This window comes from Lichenostomus cassidix, chromosome 18 (genome assembly GCF_008360975.1).
Source record: "Lichenostomus cassidix isolate B80296 chromosome 18, HeHo_3.0, whole genome shotgun sequence".
NCBI classification, from domain to species: Eukaryota; Metazoa; Chordata; class Aves; order Passeriformes; family Meliphagidae; genus Lichenostomus; species Lichenostomus cassidix.
The window spans coordinates 5854758-5876984 of NC_139498.1; the positions used below are offsets into that span (position 1 = coordinate 5854758).

The following is a 22227-nucleotide window of genomic DNA, read 5'->3' on the forward strand; positions in this document are numbered from 1 at the left end:
GCTCAGCTCCAGGAAGTCAAGGATCTTCTTGTTTCCATGCTTCATTTTAAATGTTCTCACAGCCCATTCCCAAAGCTTCTGCAGCTACTGAAACCACCTTCTCATCAGGTTCTCCCCAAAAACAAGGTAGGGTGGGATGGGGGAGGCCAAGGACAAGTGGAGAAGTTGTCACCACATGGAGCCCATTTTCCATTTTGGGAACAGAGGGGACTCATGGCTGGGGAGCATGTGGGAAAGTCAGAAGTCTTGCACAGATCAGTGGTGCTCCACAAGGGAAGAAGGCTCCAAAATCCAGGACAAGAGCCCTGGCCAGAGCACTGGGATGCTAGGGAACGTCTGGTGCCTTACAGGATACGGCAGGGCTGGGAGAGGCTGCAAGGGCTGGGTGAACTTCACAGGAGAGGCCAAGAGCATCATCCAGCAGCTGCTGGAATCAGCAGAAGGGAAGGGTGGGTGGACATCAACAGGGAGCCAAACTGGCAGCAGATCAGTGGGTGGAGGCCATGCTACAGTGGAAGAAAACCATCAGAAGGAAGGAGGTGGATGCACCACCACCTCCTCCAGCTCAACAAGCAGCCCCCACACTGCAGTGATGGGGATTCTTCAAGCATTTCAAATAAAAATGGCAATTCAGGCCTGAACTCAGAGCCCTGGATGCCACTGCTGGGACCCTCAGGTGCTGCCTGGAAGAGGGGGGAACCCAGGAAAGCTTCTGGGACTCCCCTTTGCCCACCCACCACTGCTCCTTGAACTCTGCCTGGAGTGCACTCTGCCCTTGGGACAAATCCCGGGAGGTTCCACCTTCTCCCAGCTCTGCTCCCACCCCAGTGCCAGGCAGGGGCTCAGCTTCACAAGGTCTGGGGAACCCCAGGACACCCCCAGAAACTGCCTGAGCCCTCAACTCCAGCCAAAAGGAGGAGGGCTGCAACCCAAGGCCAGCTGCACTGGTGCCACTTCAAGAAGGTGATTGTAAGTCTGCACTGACACATGAAACCAGACCTGGAACCCCTAAAGGCAATGGAATATTTGAACATGGAGCTGTCTTGATGTACCAGAACTGTTCATACTAACAAAAATAAAGATTAAACATGGGAAAGACCATCTCCAATATTGTACCAAAGCAGTTCAGACCTGCAGCATCAAAGAAACACCCCAAATCTATATTTATACTGCTTCAAAAACTGTATTTGCTTAGCTCACAATGCCTCCAAGAAGGAGAGGAGGGGAGCCTGGCATCTGCAAATCACTGGGAATGTTTGCAGAACTGTTAATCAATTAAGAAAGAGAGGGTGACAGGATAATCCTACCTCTTCTGCAATGTCCTTGCAGCACTGGTCCCAGGGGATGTGCGAGGTAGGAGCTGGCCAGGACCCTGTGACCACAGCACAGGGACACTGACACTGCTCCATTGTCACCTCGAGACTGCAAACCACCCACGAGCGGGCTTTTGAGGATGGCTGGACATTTGCTGGCCGGTTGAGGTCTGCAAAACCCGGTGTGGGAAGAGCAGAGCCGTCCAGAGAGCAGCTCAAAACACAAACAGCCAGGAGCCCAGGGGCAAAGTGCCAGCTGTGGCAGATGCCAAGCAGCTCCCACCACAGGAATGTGCTCACCGAGGCATGGAAATCAAAAAATATTATGGGGAAAGAACTTCCTTTTATCCACCATTTGTGCCTGGAGAAATGGATCTGAGGAGCAGACACCTTTTCCCTGCTGCCACCCCACTGTGGCCCCAAAACCAACCCAGCATCCACCTAAATTCTCCAGGCTTGGGACTGGTGGGAGTCCTGGAGCAGGGATAGCTTCCCACCTCCCACCAGCATCATGGCAGCTACATCCCAGCATTTTCACAAGGAAGCTACAGGTCTCCCTGGTGTCCACAGCCACAGCACACACATCCCTGCAGGGAGAGAGTGTCCCTGTCCCCCAGAATCTGCAGCCTCAGCCAGCAAACAGATAAAGGGTGGAAGAAAGGGAATTTTATCCTCAGAGGAAGAAAGAGAAGGATGTTTGAGCAGTCTAACCTCTGAAAAGGGTCTTGTTCCAGAAATACACGTGGGTAGAATGTATTTATGGATGGGGTTTGCATAGACCTCACCAACTTTTTGCTCCAACCCGACCCACACTGGCTGAAATCTCTGCAGAAGCAGTAAGCTGTTAGATGATATTTTTTGCAAGGGGACAGGAAATCCAAGTACCAGACACTCAGGGAAGGAACACAGATACAGTCCCCAGATTCTGTGCCCAGCAGAAACAGGTTGGGTTTTAAATTTCACCCACGAGTTGCTCTTGCACGGAATAACTGGTACATAGCTGCAGGAATTGTTCATCAAATGATTACAGTAAAAACAAGAGTGGTTGAACCTCCTCAGAGGAAAAAAAATGAAATCAATCCGTGAATAGAAGATGATGCTTTAAAGGTGATTTTCTTTCTTTCCCAATCATTCACCCAGCTGCCTGCCTCAGCTTTATGAGCAGTGCACACTCAGGGGCACTCTCAGTCAGAGGATCATGGAACAGCAAACTGGAGAAGGCAAGAAGGAAAACACAGAAGGTTCTGTCCACCTGCTGTTTTTCTGTCTCAAAGGTCCTGACCAAGACGCTCAAAGAGCTCCTCCAGAGAGCAAAGCATGTGCAAGAGCATTGTGGTGCCTCCTGAACCAGGCACAAGCCAAAGCACCATTGTTTTGATCAACAAATTTTAAATCTGACAGTAACTAGGAGGTCCCTCCAGCAGGAGCCTGGAGCTCTCAAGGTCAGAGCATCTCTCTAAAGGTGAAAAGCTCTTGGTGCTGAGGTGAGCTGCCCAACATCACGGCACCACACCTCAGGGCTGGCAAACACTGGGAGCTTGACATGGCCTGGTTTGCACCCACATTACATCATCGTTCGGCCACAGGCTCACCAGAACCACATTCCCACCCCAGAAACCTATTTTCTCCCCCAAATTAGTCCTGCAGTGCAAACAGTGCTCAGGCTGACAGCTGCTGACCAGAGCAGGGCTGCCAGGCTGTTTGCATAACACGGTCCGGAGCACGCTCGGCAGTGCCGGCTCATTCCTCACTGCAACAATGGAAAAACCCAGAAATCTCAGTGAATAAGCCAGTCTGTGTCCTAAGTCAGCCCTTGGATTTCCTCCCTTTCTTGAGCCCGTCTCGCCTCTGCACAGGCTCCACTGGGGCTCTGCAGCCAGCCTCAGGAGCAGAGATCTCAACAAGCTCACAGTTATGTGCTCGGCTCTCTGCTGCTTGCTGCAGCCAGGAACTGGCTGGAAATCAGTTCAAAATGTTCCAGTTCCAAACCCCACCCCACAACCCCTGGATCTCTCTCTTCACACTCACAGAAGCAGGCACTGGAGCTTTTAACTGCTTTGCTTTAGCCTTCTTTATTGGGAGAGCAGGGAACATCCCCTGTGGTGTTAATTCACCCTTGCCACTGCTACCCCAAGACAGGAGCCAAGGCAGATCCTAATCCCAGCTCCAGCAGTGATTTCTTCGCTCTGCTACCTCTCCATCCCTTTACCAATGCCTTTCCCTATCCACAGCTCTGTCTCAAGAACCACAGGCATTGCCACCAACCTCTACACCACTGCCTGGCATTTCATATCCACCACCCTACATCCCACCACTTCCCTGCAGGCTCTGATGCTGCCCCATCCCTTGTTGGAAGGCACAGGTGTCCTGACCGTGACCATGCTATCCTCAACTGCTCATAAGAAAAGACACAGCAGAAATTAAGACTCTTTGCACTCCCTTTCTCAGCCAGCTCCTCAGTGCTGCCTAGATCTGGATGTCTTCAACCAAAATTTTGAGTTACAAGAGCAATTGCAGCACTGTTGGCCTTTGGCGTGACCCCACATCACTCCCACCTTCTCCAATCCCTGTTAAGGCAAACTCCTCTTGAATCAGTGAAACAAGACCCCTCCCACACCAGGACCTTCCTCTGTGAGAACAGGACTAGGTGTTTCTCCCCAAACCAGCTGAGGATAAATAGAAGCTCCAGCACAAGGTGGCTGTGCTTAGCAGTGCTCCCTGCTATGCTGTTCAACCAATACAGGCTGTTTCCCTCCTAGAGAATCTGGGCCCTGCTCAGCTCAGCAGGCACCAGGGAGGGTCCCCACAGAGTAGGTCTGCAGGGGTTCTTCCTGATTATTTGCCTCCCCTTTTCCTCCTGAGAGGAAAGCTACCTCTGCACATCGCTCAGCAGCAGGGCCAGGCAGGGCCATGGACACTCCTCTGCCTGGTGCCAAGGGGTTAAGCTCACAGTAAGTTCCCAAAGCCAGTTGTTTCCAACTGGCTGCTGCCTGCGGTTTGTGGGAAGGGATTTTGCTTTTTAATAACATTATAAATAGGGCTGTGTTCAGTATGCTGCAAACCCAGTTACTCTCTCTCTCTCCCACCCATCTCTCTCCTCCTCCCGCTTCCCTTCCCACCACACTTAATTCCAGATCTGACCATGAATGGGTCAGGCTTCTTGCTCGGTGTCCTCAGCCTGCTGGCATGTCTGATCTCCACCATACAGGCATGTCCCCCCAGCTGCCACTGCCACGGCGGCGACCTGCAGCACGTCATCTGTGACAACGCGGGGCTGAAGAAGATCCCCAAGGTGCCTGAGCAGACACGGCTTCTCAACCTGCAGAAGAACAACTTCCCTGTCCTGCCGACCAACGGCTTCCGTGACATGAAAAAGCTGGTGTCCCTGCACCTCCAGAGCTCCCGGATCAAGGAGATCTCCACTGGTGCCTTCCGTGGGCTCAAGAGCCTGGTCTACCTCTATCTCACCGACAACCAGATCAATGTCATAAAGCCAGGAGCCTTCGAGGACCTCTCTGATCTCACCTACCTGTACCTGGACAAGAACAAGATCCCAGACCTACCCAAAGGACTCCTCTCCCCTCTTGTCAACCTCTTCATCCTGCACTTGGGCAGAAATAAAATCCGAGAGCTGAAACCAGGGGTCTTCAATGGGGCTAAAGACCTGCGCTGGCTCTTCCTCTCTGACAACTCCCTCACCAACCTCCTACCTGGGACCATGGAGGATGTAGAAAACCTTGCTGTCCTCCACCTGGACAAGAACCAGCTCAGCAGCTACCCCGTGAATGCAATGAGTAAGCTGAGAGTGCTGGAGGAACTGAAACTTTCCCATAACCCAATTGAGGTGATCCCTGACAACGCCTTCCAGTCCTTTGGGCGATACCTGCAGACACTCCACCTGGACAACATGAAACTGAAGAAGGTGAGTTCTTTCTCTTTCCCCTTGCTCCAGATCAGAAGCATGGGGCTTGGTTTTCTTCCCCTTTAGAAAGCCCTTGGTCTGCTGTCCCTGCCTTGCAGGGGAGAGAGGAGATGCAGGTCTGCAGGATCTGCAGGCAGCAAGGCACTGACAACACCCTGACATGGCTCAATCGAGGGATGAGAGAGAGAACCCCACCCTCCTGTTATTTATGCAAAACCAATTTATCTGGAGCTGATTAAACCCCCTGGATGGATGCAAGGCAGTGCATTCCCTCCCAAGCTGGAGATGACACCAGACACTGAGAAAGGTATCTGGGATGCTCCAGGACAATCAGGAACCTTCCATCCTCCCAGAAACAAGGTGAGGGATGGGAGGTGAGCATGTCCCTCATACTGGAGGGCACTTCCACCTTGCAGAGCTGCTCTGCCTCCTTTGCTCAGCCCTGCTGTAGGCTGGGAGAGGGAGACTCCTCAGAGGGGCTGTGAATAGTCCTGGTTTCTTACCACTGCCTTGCAGACAGGTAGGGATACAGACCTTCACCTCCCTGCTGCCTCCCAACCTGACACGTTACAAAGAAAGGTTTGTTTATTGATGCTCTCTCGAAAGGAACTCTCGCAGCATCTTACAAAGGCGCCCTGTTCCCACTAAAGGGGAGGAGGGACATGCAGGTATCCCGAAGGGCAAAACAACCCCCTCCTTTTTCTGTGAGGAGGATCCATAAGCAGGAGCGTCACACTCAGGGAATCACTTGTGTTAGGGCCTCTGGAAAGCCAGGCAGTGCTACAGAGCCCAGCACAGCACGCTGATGCAGCCTGATGTGCTGGGTGGAACCCCCCTGGCTGGAGAGGGAGGGTGCTGCAGGCAGAGCAGAACAGTTCCACCTGGGATAATGCCTTTCCAGGAAGTACTGAGACAAAGAGCATCCAGGTGAGGCAGGCTGGGACTTCACAGTAAAGCAACACCCACCACACACACAGGAAGATGTAATGGAAAAGAGAACTTCTTCACAGCAAAGGGCAACTCAGAGGGTGTCACAGAGATGAGCAGATCACATGAAAGCTACAAGAAATGCATCACATCAGAGTTTTAAAGGGGATATAGCATCCCAAAAAGCACAAAAACTGGCATTACAGCTTGTCCAGGTGCAGAACAATACTAACTAAATCAGTAATACTTCAGTATTGAAGCCCTTGTCCACTCTGAGCATAACCTCTCCAGGATGGGACTGAGCAAACTCAGCACTGGAAAAGAATCTACTGACCTCATTAGGCAAGACCTTAGATGTGCTGTCACAGCACTCTTGTAGACTTAGTTTCAAGGTACTTTCAGTCAGATATTGCCACATAAGGTTATACCAGCTAGAGATGTCAGAGTCCCAAGTTACATGTTGAAGAAATTAGACTCTGGGATGTTCCAGGGAAACAAGCATCCTTGGTTTGGCCAAGAAGCAATGGTTAACAATTCTAGCCAGAAAAAAGGACTTAGTTTTTCACAGTGACCACCTGTGGACACGATCTTTAGAAACTCCTGTGCAGCCAGTGCCTCTTTTCCTCCCCAGCAGCCCAACAGGACACTAGTTTATGGGATCAGCACTAACAGGGGTGGCTTCTGCAGCTTTAGGGCTTGCAAATACAAAGCTCCCAGCTCAGCATTTTCCCTTCAAATCCTCCAAGGCCTCATACCCAACAGCCCACATGTGAACTTTGCACTGCTGAGAGACATCTAATCACAGAGGCCGCGTGATGCAGGAAATCACCACCAAATGCTCTAAGTGCTGCTGGCACCTTGACTGCAGCTCCTTCCCCTTCACAAGCATGTTGTCCTTAGCTGTTCCCCGCATGGCTGCGAGATTTTTGAGCTGATCAAGTGTAAACCCACGCAATTCTGTGCCAGCCTAGCTGGCACTTGAGCAGAAGGAAGGACAGACCTCAGGCTCCAGCACAGATCTCCCCTTACCTCCCCCAACATCACAGACGTACACCAGACCCCACAGGCTGTGCTGCACAAGCCAGGACTCTCCTTGTACCTCAACACGAGACAGGCACCCCTGTCTGCGTATTCAGCGTAAAATAAATTAACAGCAGCAACCCTCCATCTAAATATGGGATAAAAATCACCCTTTTCTTCCCAAAGACACGCTCTGGCAGGCGGCTCGGCAGCTGTTAGCAGCAGATGTGAACTCTTCTCATGGGGCTGGGAGAGGAATGAGCAGCTGAGACAGTAACACCACTGTCCAACCCTCCCGCCCCGTGCACAGCGTGCCAGCATCCCTCAGAGCAGCTCCACTATCAGCACAGCCAACCTCCCAAGGTCAGCTTTGGACAGAGAAGGCCAGCAATGCTGACTGTCCAACAGCTACAGGGATCTGGGAGTCTCCTAGCTAAGCTCTAATCCCATCCAGCAACGCTTAATTTGGAAGATGACAAAAGTTCACAGCTTAAAATAGTGTGTTTCCTCTGTCGAGCTTTTCAGCTTAGAGAGCGTGAACACGCCCTGATGGTCTGTGTGAAAAGCAAGGTTCTTCTCAGAAATGGGAGCTCAGGTCCTGGGCTGAGGGGCTTTGGGAAGACCTAGTGAATCTCCAACCTTCAGAGAAAGCTTTCCCCTCCACTTTGAGAGGTGGGAGAAATGGTTTGTCATAGCCAAGAGGAGCTCTGTGCTTTGTCAGTGAGCCCCTCTCCAATCCATCACTGCCAAGGAAGTTTGTGTTGAGGGGTTTGCTTTCAACATCTTTCCAACATGAGTAACCATGGGCTGAAAAATGGCAGGGATGAGGCCTCAGGGAAGAGAGGAGAGGGCTGCAGAGCCAGGTCTACAGCTTCTCTCTGCTTTTTGGCAGCTTTCTTAGGGGAGGCTCTACCTTAAAGCCTCCCCGTCAACCAAGAAAAGACAAATTTTGCAGCATCCCTTGAAAAAAAACCGCTGGAAATGAGAAAAAAAATGGAGGTGGTTGAGGTGCTGGAAACCTGCCTGTATTTCTGCATTACTCAGATGCCAAGTGTAACTTTCCACCCAGAGCCCCCAGGCAGTGCCAAAGTCTACAGCCCCTTCAGACGCCACAAACACTCCCTCCTTCAGTCGCTCCAGGACAGGCAAGGCAGCAGGCCTTGGGAGGATTTCCAGCCTTGGAAAGAAACACACCAGAAAATATCTTCATTTAGGATGGAGAAGTATGGCTCAAAAATAAAAAGGGCTGCCAGACTTCAATTTATTTAGGGATGTGGCTGCAAAGACAATCCCATGCGGATTTGGGACATAGCTCTCCTTGTAGGAGACTCCATCACCCGTCAGCCTGTTGCCTCTCAAGTGTACAAAGCTTCCAGCAAGTCAGGACTTTGCTCACAGTTCCTTCTCTTGCTCTCTCCATGCTTCACAGAATAATAGAATGGCTTGGGTGTGAAGGGGCATTAAAGATCATCCCTTTCCAAAACCCCCTGCCATGGGCAAGGACACCAAGTTGCTACAAGTCCTGTCCAACCTGGCCTTGAACACTCCCAGGGGTGACACAGCTTCTCTGGGCAGCATGTCCCAGTGCCTTGTGCTTACACCCCTCAAAGCCTGCAACAGAGACCCTCAGGTTTGAAGTCCTAATTTTCCAGCTAAACGTTCCTCACGGGAAACCATTGTGCTTCAGTTTGCAGACAACGCATTCACCGGGGTGACTGGGCTGAAAACTGCCCACCTGGAGAACAACCGGCTCACCCAGCTGCCCAGAAACTTCCCTTTTGACAAACTGGAGACGCTGACCATCTCCCGAAACCCCTGGCACTGCAACTGCCAGCTGGCACCTCTGCGCAAGTACGGCCCTGCTCCCCCTGTCCCCTGCTCCCTGGGGCTCCTTGGACCCCCGAGTTGTGCCAGAACACTGCTGCCACACTCAGCAGCTCCTACCCTCTGATATCCATGGGTTCTGCCTTTTTTTAACTCCTGTTTTCCTTCCTCCCCGTGTCACAGGTGGCTGAAGGGCAACCGCACCCGTGCTGAGGACAGCTGCTCCACGCCAGCCCAGTACCGGGGACAGCCCATCAGGGACACCGCGGCCCTCCGCTCCTGCAAGCTGCCCACCAAGAGGTCCAGGAAGGGGAGCCGCCATTAAACACGTAAGATGGGTCACTTTTAGGCATACCAGAAGCCCCAGAATAGTTTGAAATGTCACCAGGGTTTGGCTCACAGCAGCTCATCCATGCACCCACTGATGTCTCCACTCAGAGCTGCTTCATCTCCTGGCTGCAGGAGCTCCCAGGGCAGAGAGCCTGCTTGGAGCATCGGGGATGGGGTCAGCTCTGTAAAATATGGGGCTAAAGGCAGGTCTGGGGCAGAGAGTAAGGGCAAAACATGTAAATAAATATGAAACAGAGATGCAAGGACCCTGAAAATATAGACAGAATAGCAATCAGCTTTGAAATCTTCAGAGCTCCTATTGCAATGTGGGGAAAATTCCATCTCTTTTTGCAGCAATTATTGTACATTAGGAATAAAATCAGAAGCTCTACACTGTAACAGGGTTTAAGCATCAGTTCAGGCACCGTGGTGATATGCACCCTGTCCTGTCAACAAAGCCCCATATCAAGTCAAGGTGTAATTGTTATGCAAAAGGGATAAACACCATATATCAAAACAAGGGTGGATTCAGCCCACTCTTACCCTGAGCTGGGACCACACAGGCTTTACTTTTCCAACCAGATGGAGATGCTCAGCCCTTTACCCTGTAAAGGTCCTCCAGGTCTGGTGTGAAATCCAGGGCAGGACATTGCTGGGAAGTCCAGCCCCAGGCAGCTGAGCCCATAGGAAAATAGGTATCTTCCATCAGGAGCAGCTCTTGCTCCAGCACTTGCCTTTTCCACAACTACAACTCCCATCCAAGACTGTCAGGTATTTAAAAACAAGGGCTGATGCCTTCAAATGAGTATCCCAGAAGAGGGAGGCTCAGGACAGCAAATATTCTTTGGGAAAGGTATCCTGGGCCAGGAGGTGATTCAGACAGGGCTGCCTTTCCCTCCAGCAATGAGCTTTTGCTGACAGCGACCAAGGCAAACACCAACTGTGTAAACTGATCACACAAACACCTTCCACAGCTGGAAACTACCAAGGGTATTAAATTCAGCCCACAGAGGAGCAAAAAAGCCACAACTGTCATCACTCCACCCCAAACATTTTACTTTTTCCCATCCCAGAAATAGGTCTGGAGTTTGTACGGATTCCAGACGACTTCGAACGAGCCTGCAAGTTTGTAAGCTCTTCGGAAAGGGACTTTTGCTCATTTTTTAAGGAAAGTTCAGTGATCCTACACTGCATTCTGTGAACAGGGGGTGTCATTGTGCCATGTTTGGCCATTTGGTCCCCACTTCACAAAGGATATGCACAACAGGATGGAGAAAGGAAACTTATGACCAAAATGTCAGGGATTATGCCAGCTGCTCTGTGCCTTTCTAAAGTGGTTATTTCTCTTGTAGTGCCAGAGGGTTTTATGGATTAGAGATGGAAATACCAGTCATTCCATATAGGGCAGGAAAAGTTCTGCTCTAAGCATGGCAAAACTTCAGTTTTCTAAACCACAGTACTTAAACATATTTCATTTACAGGTCTGACCCTTCTTAATCCTCTTCTCTCCCTGCCTGAACTCAATCCCAGTTCACTCCTCCATGGTGAGAGTAAGAAAACCATGACAACAATATCTGTTTTTCTCTCTAGCACTTTCCATCCAGCTCCCTCAAGCAAGCTTACAAGTGCTAATGAAATAGAAAACTATTTTTTCTAGTCTTGCAGAAGACAAAGCTCGGTGCATTCAGGTGTCAGTGCCAAAGTGCAGGCACACAAACCCACTCCAGTGTGGTGAGCATGAATTCTGTGAAAGTACATCTGACTTCATCAGGCACCTCTTGAGAGCCAGGCAGCTGTCAGCTACAGGGGTCTGGATCTCAGGGATACCACTGACTTGGGTCACTGACTACATTTACGATGAAAACCTGCTTGGTAGTTTTTAAAACTCTACCTGCCCTGGGTTTTCAGAACCAGGGCATCAAAATAATTCACTACTCTTGAAAAATTTTGGTCTGGGTTTGCTTCCTTGACCAAGATAGTGCTCCCTGACCATCAGCACTTTAGGTAAGATACTCAGGAGTCCCTGAGTTGTCAGAGTAGCTCAGAGACAGGACTAACCCACCTCCTCTGCTGTGGGAACTTGTAACAGCTCCTTGACTCCAAACTCTTCACTTTCAAGTATGACTTCATCCACTAATTTAAAAATAAACAAATTCTACAAGTTTACTGCTCTGCTTGAAAAATCCCCTTAAAGATGTGGCCTTCTCTCTTTTTTAACCCTAGCAGGCTCTGCTATGGCCCGTCCTGGTGACTGGTCACTCCAACCATCAGAAAACTACTGACTTCCGAGTCCTTCCTTGAGCTTCTACCCGTCAGGAAACACTTCTGATATATCTGAACACATCCAGCCTCCTCCAAAGCCCTGCTTCTCTGCTGATCACAAGGATGGAATCCACCTTTTCAATCTTTTCCGACATCTATGTCTTTTAAAAGAGGCCTTTTTAAAAACTAAACTATGCATGACCATACTAAGACAAGCTAAGCTAGATCCTGCTGGTAAAACACACTCACCTTTCCCAGAAGAAACATAACCCACATCCCTGATCAACCAGCTGGTTGCTGTCTCTCCCATTCCAGAGGAGTGGGAGCAAGCAGGAAGGTAGGAGCATCCCTCCCCCAGCTGCTTGATAAGGAAAATTGGTCTCAACCCATGCAAAGAGACTCCTCTGCCTTCCCACGGAGGGGATCCCTGCAGGCCAGGGCTGAGGGGAGAGGTGAAGCAGCGACCAAGAGCTGGTGGCCCCGAGGCAGCAATGTCCCAAAATCAGCCAGAAATCCTTTAAGGGCAGCAGTACTGGGAACCCCCAGAGCTGGAGCCACCTGAAGTCTGGATTCACTCCCACTCTGTGGGGTCACCAAGACGTGCCAGAGGAGAAGGTGTGCATGGTGCAGCTGGCTCAGGCACTCCTCCTCTTCTGTCCACACTCCAGGATCTAGCAGGACACCAGGCTGACTGTGGTTTATTGTCACAGCTATTCCAATGCCACAGTTGCAATTCAACTACGTTTTTTAATCCTAAAGAGTTATATAAATATATGTATATTTATTCCTCTGTAACTGAGTGTAAATGACCTTTAAGAGGGTGAAAGCTCCTCTGCCTCCTATATAGAAATCAAATTGTATATTTTCTTATGTACATCTTCTGTATAAAGCTCTTGCTGCAAAGATGAATTCAACAAGTCTCTGTGTCTGTCTGAGGGCTGGAGGGATCAGGAGTAACATGAGACCAGTGGCACAAATATAGACTTAATCCTCTTTATCCCATGGGCAGAGCAACTGTTTGGGAGGGTTTTATTATTTCTCTCTCTACAAAACAGGAACATGTGACACCTAATGAGTCCTGAGATCTCACAGTAATGCTTGAAAATATTTTGTGAGGCCAAACTCATGCTTACTATAAAAATAGGTAGCTGTCACCTGACAGAGTTCAAGCAGCGGTACCAGGGCTGTCCCTGGTGTTTTCAGCTCGGCATTAAGAGCATCATATCCAGGAAAAAAACCCTGGCTGCATCCAAGGCAGCTCCAGGACAGATGCCCTGGATTCCCCTGGTCCGTGGCAGAGCACACAGTTGTCCCTGCAAAACCCTGGTGTTGGTGCAGTCAGGGTCTGCCAACAACAACAGCCTAATCTGACTCCCAGCCCCACGTGTTCATCCATCACTACTGGCTGCTTCCTCAGCCTTGGGAAGCAGAGTGGCACCAAATTAATTTCCTTTGGGGTAAAACAAAATATCCTTTTTGGCTCAGCCATTTGCACACAGATGGCAGGACGTGCCTGGGAAATGTGTCACCTAGAGGGACACTGAGCCCCTCACTGGTGGCCTGTCCCTCCACGTGCAGCACAGGGTGGTGGCACATGTGGTGGAGCAGCAGAAAACGTGGCTCAGCACGTTCTGCCCTTCTGGCAAGGCAACATTTGGTGCTGCACATGTGGATGGCACCATTTCCACCACCCAACTCAGACACAACAAAAACCACACAACGAGGCTTTACATCCACAAGAAATCCAGGATGGGGAAAGAAACTTGACAGTTCCACAGCAAGAGGAATACGAGCACCCACCCACACTGATACAAGCCAGCACTGCCTCTGCCATCACCATCCTGGCAGTGTGTACAACTGAATGTTGCTGAAAGTTCGGAAATGAGCAGCAGAATTTCACTTAACGACATAGAATGGGATGTCTTGTCTTCTTCCAAAGCTTCCTCCCCAGACACCCCAGCAGCAACCAGGCAGAACCTCCTCTTCTGCCTTCCAGCTCCTCTGCACCTTCCCTCTCCAGCCTGATCCCAGCAGCTCCAGCACCACCAGGTATCACTGTGTTCCAGAGACTCCCAGACTTGGGGTCTCACCGTGACAAACATCCCTTGCAGCTCTGGTCACAGCAACCACGACTCACCACAATCTCTGGCATGTGCATCTTGGTCATAATTTTCCTCATGATCTCAGGGGGAACAGAAGAACCTCCAATGATTCCTGGAAGAAAGAGAAAAAGACCTTGGAAACCAGCTATTTATTGCCAGGAGTGGTCCCTCAAATGGCTCTGCACTCCCAGATTTCAATGCTGGCAAGACCCTGTGGGATACACTGGTTCCTGTCAAAATACTTCCTAAATTTTTGGATACAGGCCCTAGTTGTTCTAGAAGCAAAGGCTCCAGCAAAGCTAATTTGCCTTTCTCAATGGGAAAATAAACTCCGTAGCACAAACATAGTCAAACCTGCAGTTCCTCCCCCCCACAAAAAAAAAAAAAAAAAAAAAAAAAGAAAGATTCAGAGCAGAAAGAGGCACAAATTTTTAGTGGGACAAACACTCCCATCGATCACCACCATAAACCAAAAATTCTTTCCTCCTGCCTTGCATACAGCAGCCTTTTTGGGGGAAGGTAAAATCCCATTGCCACCTGTTCCAACCTAGGATGACAGAGCAACAGAGCAGGGTAATATATGTGCTTTGCTGGGGAACAGGATGAGACAGGATCATTTTGCACATAGCAGAGATGATTAGGTAACCTGCTAAAATATTTCCTTATGCCTCAGCAACACCTTCTCTCCCTGCTGTTCTGGCCTCAAAAGGGCTGGTGGTCTCCCTGTTTCAGCTCAGCTGTTTCTACAGTGGGCTGTGACAAGAGAAGAAGCTCCAGCACATGGGATCATAACCTGCAGTACTGGAATTAATGACTTCAGAAACAAGCAGGAAACTTCAGGTCAGAGAGAGAAATCTGAGCATGGCTCTGCTTTAGGGGCTGCACCAGCCTGAGGCACAGAAAGCATCTGCTGCCACACGGTGGTGGCTGGAGAGATGGGAGTTGAGGAAAATCAGGCTATTCCTGACACCTCCCCTTGCAGCTAAAATAGAAAGGTCTTTCCCTAGACTGCCTCAAGATGAACGAGTCCAAAAATACACAATGATGGAAGGATTCCCAAGGAAAGGAAATGTAGCATCAAATTAACAGGGGAAACACAAGGCTCATGCAACCAAATTCTTCCCACCAGGAGAGCTGTTTGCTCACAAAACTTAATACAGCCTCCCAGCAGGGAACCAGGAGTATCCTGTTTCTCAGGATTTTTCTATTTGAGTTCCTAGACTTACCTCCCCGGAGAGTGGACAGGTCATAGGAGTCAAAGTCTGGCTGGGAGAGCATGTCTATGAACATGGTGGGCGTGCCGAGGAGGTAGGAGCATCTTGGGGAAGAAGGGGAAAAAAGGGAAAGCTGCAGAGGTGGAACCAGAGGCAGCCCCAGCTCAGCACCCATCCCATCCCATCCCATCCCATCCCATCCCGCAGAGCAGCAGCACAAAGGCAGGCACAGCAGATGTGCTCTTCATCAGCACGCATAGATATACATATACATAAAAATATATAGACATCAGACATATGTACATGTATGATGCAGACACAGCAACAGGTCTTTTGTTTCCCAAGCTACACTTGAGGAACAATCTGGAAACACAACTACATCAATCAGCAGCAGAGCTGGGCTTGGAGAGGTGTTCAGATGTGAAAAACACTGCGTTTCCCAGCCAAAGCTCTATGGTGACCTGAAGGATCCCTTAATTTCAGGAGAAGGGTAACACACCCCCAAGCACAGCTGAAAAGGCAGATTTTGGCTCCTGAAGTGCCTATGCAATTGAGTGCAGCAGCAAACCTGCCTCTCCCATCGTGGGAAGGAAGAGCACAAGCAAGGTCCTGGCAGGTGAGGCAAGGCAAGAAGCAGAGCCAGGAGGCCAAGAGCTGCTGTGTACAAAACAAGACCTCACTTCTCTCGAGCCACAGCCTCCAGCGCAGCCTTGCCCTCGAAGCTGGGCGAGGAGAAGATGCAGGAGGTGCCGTGCAGAGCCATCACCATGCAGCCTCCCACCGACGCCAGGCAGTGGTAGAGGGGCGCAGGGAGCCCACAGCGACTCTCCTGGGATCAACCAGACAATAGTGAGGAGATCAGACCTCCCAGGGCATGTCCAGCCCATCTCCCTGATGAAGAGCAAAGATCTGAGCAGAGACATTTTTCCTTGGCTGGAAATCTGACATTGCGCTGTGTTCCTGTTAGGAGAAAACGTAACTGGCACGTCCTGCCTTTAATAAAAATCAGTTTGGGAAGATTTTAATGTAAATATTTCATCCTGTAATTTTGCAATGTCTCTTCTTTGCTGGACTCTTTGGTCTGGTATTGCTTATACATTACATGCCAAGAGAGAGGAGTAGGAGTGCTGTGAGAGACATGAAATATGCAGGACTTGGCACATGCTATTCATTTTACTTTGTTTTTTGAAAAACCAAAGGTTCTGAAGACTGAGTGAAACAACTCATCTATTCTTTGGATCAAAGCTGATATGTTAGAAATAAGTACTTCAGAACTTCAAAAGAAAATATTTGTCTTTAACGATTTTTAAAAGAAACCACACATAGAGAGGTCGTACCCTGATAAGAGTTATAAGACTGTAAACATAACACAAAATGAAAGTCATGTAAATCAAATTAAAACCTCATTCAACAGAATTCAAAGTGAACATCCAGAGTCTTGTAATTATTTGAAATGAGTATTCACCAAAATGAAAAGTGATTAATTTCATGTTTTTCCCCCACAAAAAGATAGCTTTTTTTGCCTAAAACAAAAAAGCTTCACATGAAGCTAAAATGAAACATCAATGAACTCCATTGAAATGCAAAATGTTATGCATTAATATCCCTCAATGTCATTTGCAGCAAAACATCCTGCCCTTCCATTGAGAAAACACCAGAATTCCCCACACACGTGATCGTGTTGCAGTGCAGTCCTCCCCAAACCCTGTTCCCACCAAGACCCACCTGGTCTGTGATTCCCAGCCTCAGCCCAATCAGCTTGGCATTATTCACAATGTTCCTGTGGGACAGGGTGGCTCCTTTGGGACTTCCTGTTGTCCCCTGGAAGACACAGGGCATCATGCAATGACACCTGAGGATGAGCTCTAGGAGACTTCCTAGGCAGACTCTGGGGTGATGATGCATTTCATTCTCCAGTGAGACCTGGAGAACTGTTTTTACTTCATTAACAGCACCTGAATCCCTAACCACACCAAAAAAATAACCCAACTTCAGCTGAACAGAATTCGCCTGGCACACTCTCATCCATCAGCCCTTCACAAAGGGCTGAGCAGGAAAAATGGAAGAAGGGGAAATGCTAGAACACTTCTTCCATCCTGCTGCAGAAGCTGGAATTTTGGTCTCAGAGGGAAATGGGAAGGAAATGGGAAGCTTGGCTTTGCACACATCTTTCCCTACATCCCCAGTGAGGAATCCAAGCCCAGGCCTGGAGTAAACAGGGCACCTACTGAAGTGAACTGGATGTTGATGGGATCGTTGCAGGACAGGGTCTGCTGCACAGCCCTGAGCTGCTTCACATGGCTGCTGTCCCCAGCCTGCAGCACTTCATCCATGTGGAACGTGCCAGGCAGCTTGGAGTCACACATGATGACAATGGATAAGTCAGGGAGCCTGGTGGAGAGAAAAATACCATCAACAATGACAAAACAAGGAGAAAAGTGCCCAGACAGGCACACACACTGGTCAGGGCAAACCTCTGGGGCAGCCTAGCTTGTTCTGCTCAGATGAGACCCCTGTGGGTCTTTCCTTCAGCAAAGCCTGTGTTGTGCAGCTGAGGGACATGAGGCAGGACATGGCTGTGAGGTCAGTGCAAAGACACCAGATGTTCCTAACTCACCTTTTGCTCTTTATTCCCCCTGGACTGGATTTTTCTAGCTCAGGACATGACTGCTTTAGAATATCATAGTATTTCTGTGTTTTAAATTGAGTGGGGAACACCAGTGCCTTACAGCCAACCTGTGAAGGGAGACAGAAACTCATGAAAAGTCACGTTGGGTTGATGGTCAGAACATGACAAAGAGCAGCCACCACCATCACAGGAGCCACAGGCAGGTTCTCCAAGGACAAAAACAAATAAGCCTTTACAGCTGTGCATTCCTAAAACCCTCCAAGAGCAGGGCTGTGCTGTCACTGCACATCCAGCACCCCAAGATCCAGCTGTGCAGATAGTGCTTTTGCTCCTCCCCAGTGATAGATTTAGGATGATTTTTGCTGGTCAAGAAAGCAGAGCTGCAGCCTGAGCCTCCCTCTTTGCCCAGGATCAACACTTCTTGCTGTGAGCACAAGGCAAACAAGTGATTTTTTTCGGATTATGAGTCTCAACACTAACAAAAAGCCCAGTCCCAAAGTATGAATAAATAAATAAAGTTAAAACAAATTAATCTATGTTGATCTGGAATGAGGGTTTTTGAGGAAATTTGGGAAAACAAGGAAATATAAAATCTGCCACTAAGATCAAGCCAAGATTTTTATTGTGGATTTTTTTTGAGGTGTTCCTTTTCCTAAGATTTTCCCACCCTTTTTTAAAGCATTAGCTATTTTGAAAATTAAAACATTTTTCATTCAACCCTTATATTTACATAATCCCAAAACAAAGTGCCTTAATTACTCCAAGAATTTTCATTTCTTTTTCAGCAGAGGAGATTTGCCGAATTTGACCCAGATTTGCAAAGTGCTTTCATCTTCCAAAAAATGCATTCACATCGAATAAACTATTTACATAAATGATTTACTCAGCTGTTCTCATTATTTTCCCAAAGTCTGAGAAATAAGGAGACCAAGGCTATGCCAATAAATTATTTGTAAGTACCCTCTGGGCTTTGTCAGAAAGGAAGATAAACATTTGCTCTGTTTTCTGGAACAGGCTGCCCAGAACCCAGGGGACTCAGGCTGTTTTGGGCCTCTGTAACTTTTTACTATTAATTCCTTCAAACTACAATTCTGGTTGAACCAGCTCTGAAAAACAGATGCTATGTGGGGAGAGGAGCTTGCAGGGCTGATGCTGTATGAGATAAGAGTCTCTGGTTGGGTATCTCCCACTTGGTCTTAACCTGAATGGCAGCAGAATTGTCTTCAAATAACCTAAAAGATGAAAACTTGTCTTCAGTTTGCTTTAACAAAGCCCTGGAAATAGCATAGGAATGCAAGGAATGGTTATTCCACACAGATTTCCGTATATCCCAATGGGACTGCACAGACAGACAGGATCCAACAGGAAAAGCCCTAAAGACTTCAGGAATTTTTTTAATGCAAGTAAACAAATACAAACGAATCCTTAGGGTGGTGAGGAACTCCAGAGATCCCAGTGTCAAAGGTGCATGTAAAAGCTGGGAATGCTGGCAAACCTGGAAAGGCAAGACAGGAGCAATTCCCCACGGAGCTGAAGCACATTTCTGCTCTTACCCCATGGACAATCCAGATTACAGCAGAGGAGAAAAATCAGAGGAGACTAACAGAGAGGTGGAAAGGAAAACAAAAGCTTTTCTGGGGAAAAAGGGAAGCCCTGAGTTACACATTCCAGCAGGAGAGAGAAGCCCAAGGACATCCACCCTGGAAAAGATGGTGTTCTGCTGCAGCACTGGGTTAAACCCCAATGCATGAGAATAGGAGTGACCAGGAGACTGCTGAGAGGATTAAATGAAGGATGAAACAAGAATTCAAATTGCAGCCCAACAACCCAATTACAGAGGTACCAATACAAGAGAAAAGTTGCTAAGAATTATGCACTTTTATAGGTAAAACAATAATTTGAATGGTGCTGGGAACACTCAGATGTGACTCCCTCTCTTCTAATATCAGCCTTTGATTTATAGCTGAACAAACCACAGTGAAAAAATTAGCTGCTCAATCTTAATTTTTTGCCATCAATTGTTTAATAACCTGAATTCCTCATTATTTGAGCCAGGGAGCCTGAACAGTTTAAATTGATCAGTGCTCTGCACACTGAAAACTCAAACCCAGGCAGGTATTCAAGGGCAGCCAAGGTAGCCAGGATCACACAGCAGAGAGATGTTAAACACTGGCAATACCTAGGACTTAAACCAGCTTAAATCCAAGGCTAGCCAGGCCTCAGACAAACCTGGGGAGGAGAAATCAGCCTACCAATAGTCCTTCCTGAGGTTAAAATGAGGTCCTTTCAGAGGTTCTACTTTCAAAGTTGAGATCCCAGATGGTGATTTTTGCCCTGAGCACAAAGGGCAAAGAGAAGATATCTAGTCTTGCATTTTTTCTCTCATTGCCTGGTAAATGATTTCTGACAGGGATGCTCAGATTGGGGTAGTTCTGGCAGTACATGGCTGTTAGCAGAGAGAGAGGGATGAGAAGGATGCAGGAGTCTCCATCAGACAGGGAACAGTAAGAAATGTGACCACTGAAGTGCAGCTTCATCCCCTCTATACCTCCACCACCAGCCCTGCTCTCCAGCCAGCTCTCCCCATACACCCAAACCTTAAACAGCTCATCTGCACCATGTCCCCACCATCCCCTCTAACAGAGTGTTTGTGCCATACAAACCTTCCTGAGCACAAACTCCAGCTCAGATGCCTGGTAGGCTGGGTTCACAGCTACCTGAAGAGGGAGAAACAAAACATCAGATCAGAGTTGCCCTTGCCTTGAAAACCCTTCTCCCAGCACAGATTCCAACAGAGAAGTTCTTCCAGGGATAAGCCACGCTCAGAGCTTCTCCTCCACCACAGAACTAAGAGCTCATCACCACAGGGATTCCACATTCACAGAAAAAAAAAAAAAAAAACTTAATTCTGTGTTTGTGTGAAAGAAAACAATTGCAGGAGAGATTTATGTGGGGCCACACATTCAAAACAGAGTTTCAGGAACAGAAACCAGACTTCTTGTCTTACAGGAGTTGATCCAGTTAATCCAATCAAATAAACTAGATCGAAACTCTTGTGCAAGTCAGGTTTCTTGATGGACAACCATGATAACACCTTTTTCTACCCAGCCCTCCACACAAGCAGTATTGGCCACTGAAGCTGAGTTCACCCCCAGCTTCCTCCTGAGCCACATTCCCCCACCCTATTCCTGCAGACACTGGAATGAACCAGGATGAAGAAAATGGAGCAGAAGGCAGGGTACAGACCTTAACACATGCACTGCCTAAATAAGGTGCATTTTGGTCACACTATCAAATAAAAATTAGCTTTTAGGGACATGCAGATCAGACTAGATTTTTAAGCGAGCATTTGTTCCATGGAGCAATACATTTGGAAGGGATCTAACCAGCTGGTAGCTGGTTAGGACAGCAGCATCCCCCATAAATATGGTTCTGTAGAGAAAAGCACATCTCCCCCTATTAACAGCTCTTGCAAGCACTTTTTCGCTGCTACTCCCTCTGCAGTCTGCTTCCCTAGAGAGTGAAGGACAAAGATACAGAGATCTGCACAGACCTTCCCTAAATACTTGATTCAGTTATAGATGACATGCCAGGTAAAAGCATGGAAAAAGGAGACAACAAACTTTATTATCCAGTATTTCCTGCTCCTTTGTCTCCATTTCCTTTCTAAACAGACTGCTAAAAGTCCAGACACAGCAAACTCCTTACCAGGATGATTCCTGCCTGGGCAGTTGCAAACTGCATGAGAGCCCACTCATATTTATTGGGTCCCCACATCCCCAGCCGGTCTCCCTTCTTGAGGCCAAGGGCCAGAAGTCCAGCTGCTGCTTGGTCCACCTGGAAAATACAACACAAGAGCCTGAGGGTCACACACATGATGCAGTGGGGGATATTGGTCTCCAGGCACTGCTTTCTGGGGAAAAAAAAGCATCATCTTTGTAACTGAAATGGGAGAAAATGTACCTCCCCAGAAGAGTCCATCAGCCCATGGCTGGAGCAGCTTCTGAGCCTGGAGCACAGAGCAACCCCTGCTCATCAGGCTGATTGAAAGCATAAAAATAACAAGCCTGGAACAATACAACCCAGCAGGAAGGAAATCAAAATAGGCAATTATGTTGTTGCAAGTTACTTCTTGCCCAAAGAGTATTTATTGCCAAGTTCCTCATCAGTTCCACTTAGGACCAAGCCTTACCCATAGGCTGGGCCCAGCCACACTGTTGGATCTGCCTCCCTTTCGGGATACCACTTACTTCAAAAAGGACTCGGGTGAAGAAAATCCTATCAAGTGATTTTTGACCAGTTTTGGGTTCCTGTCCTCTAAAGTCCTTTGAGGGACATCTGAGGGAGCTGGGGGGGGTCTCAGCCTGGAGAAAAGGAGGCTCAGGGGGACCTTCTGGCTCTCCACAACTCCCTGACAGGAGGGGACAGCGAGATGGGGACTCAGGCTCTGCTCCCAGGGAACAACTGACAGGATGAGAGGAAGTGGCTGCAAGCTGCACCATGGGAGGGTCAAGCTGGACATCAGGAGGAATTTCTTCATCAAAAAGGTTATTAAATACTGGAAAGGGCTTCCCAAGGAGGTGTTGGAGTCACTATCTCTGTAGGCATTGAAGAAACAACTAGAAGTGGCACTCGGTGCTCTGATCTACTTGAGAGGGTGGTGATCGGCCAAAGGTTGGACTCA

The 22227-nt window shown here is 48.6% G+C and overlaps 2 protein-coding genes across 4 annotated transcripts in view; one reads left to right on the top strand and one right to left on the bottom strand.

The window, feature by feature from the left end:
* Positions 1–22227, bottom strand: part of ACSF2 (acyl-CoA synthetase family member 2) — a 35862-nt gene that overhangs the window by 7102 nt on the left and 6533 nt on the right. The window contains exons 3-10 of the mRNA XM_085077679.1: positions 21252–21380; positions 20207–20260; positions 17532–17650; positions 17143–17305; positions 16640–16735; positions 15595–15743; positions 14927–15018; positions 13736–13812 (exon numbers count right to left, since the gene is read on the bottom strand). Of these exons, the coding sequence (XP_084933805.1) occupies positions 13736–13812; positions 14927–15018; positions 15595–15743; positions 16640–16735; positions 17143–17305; positions 17532–17650; positions 20207–20260; positions 21252–21380 (879 nt within the window). The remainder of the gene's footprint in view (positions 1–13735; positions 13813–14926; positions 15019–15594; positions 15744–16639; positions 16736–17142; positions 17306–17531; positions 17651–20206; positions 20261–21251; positions 21381–22227) is intronic.
* Positions 4360–12507, top strand: CHAD (chondroadherin). Of its 3 annotated transcripts, none has more exons than XM_085077682.1 (4): positions 4360–5235; positions 8870–9033; positions 9190–9335; positions 11560–12507. In XM_085077682.1, exons 1-3 carry the CDS (start codon positions 4456–4458, stop codon positions 9329–9331), a joined length of 1086 nt encoding a protein of 361 aa, XP_084933808.1. In that variant the 5' UTR covers positions 4360–4455; the 3' UTR covers positions 9332–9335; positions 11560–12507. The 3 variants fall into 3 exon arrangements, with proteins under 3 accessions (XP_084933808.1, XP_084933807.1, XP_084933810.1); XM_085077681.1 differs by having other exon boundaries at positions 11563–12507; XM_085077684.1 differs by lacking the exon at positions 11560–12507 and adding an exon at positions 10818–11363.

What these genes read in the sequence shown, in the direction of transcription:
- CHAD (XM_085077682.1), top strand. Translation starts at nt 4,456, where the DNA reads ATGAATGGGTCAGGCTTCTTGCTCGGTGTCCTCAGCCTGCTGGCATGT. An exon ending in ACAACATGAAACTGAAGAAG is followed by an intron (nt 5,236 to 8,869) that starts GTGAGTTCTTTC and finishes ATTGTGCTTCAG; the next exon opens with TTTGCAGACAACGCATTCAC. An exon ending in CAGCTGGCACCTCTGCGCAA is followed by an intron (nt 9,034 to 9,189) that starts GTACGGCCCTGC and finishes CCCGTGTCACAG; the next exon opens with GTGGCTGAAGGGCAACCGCA.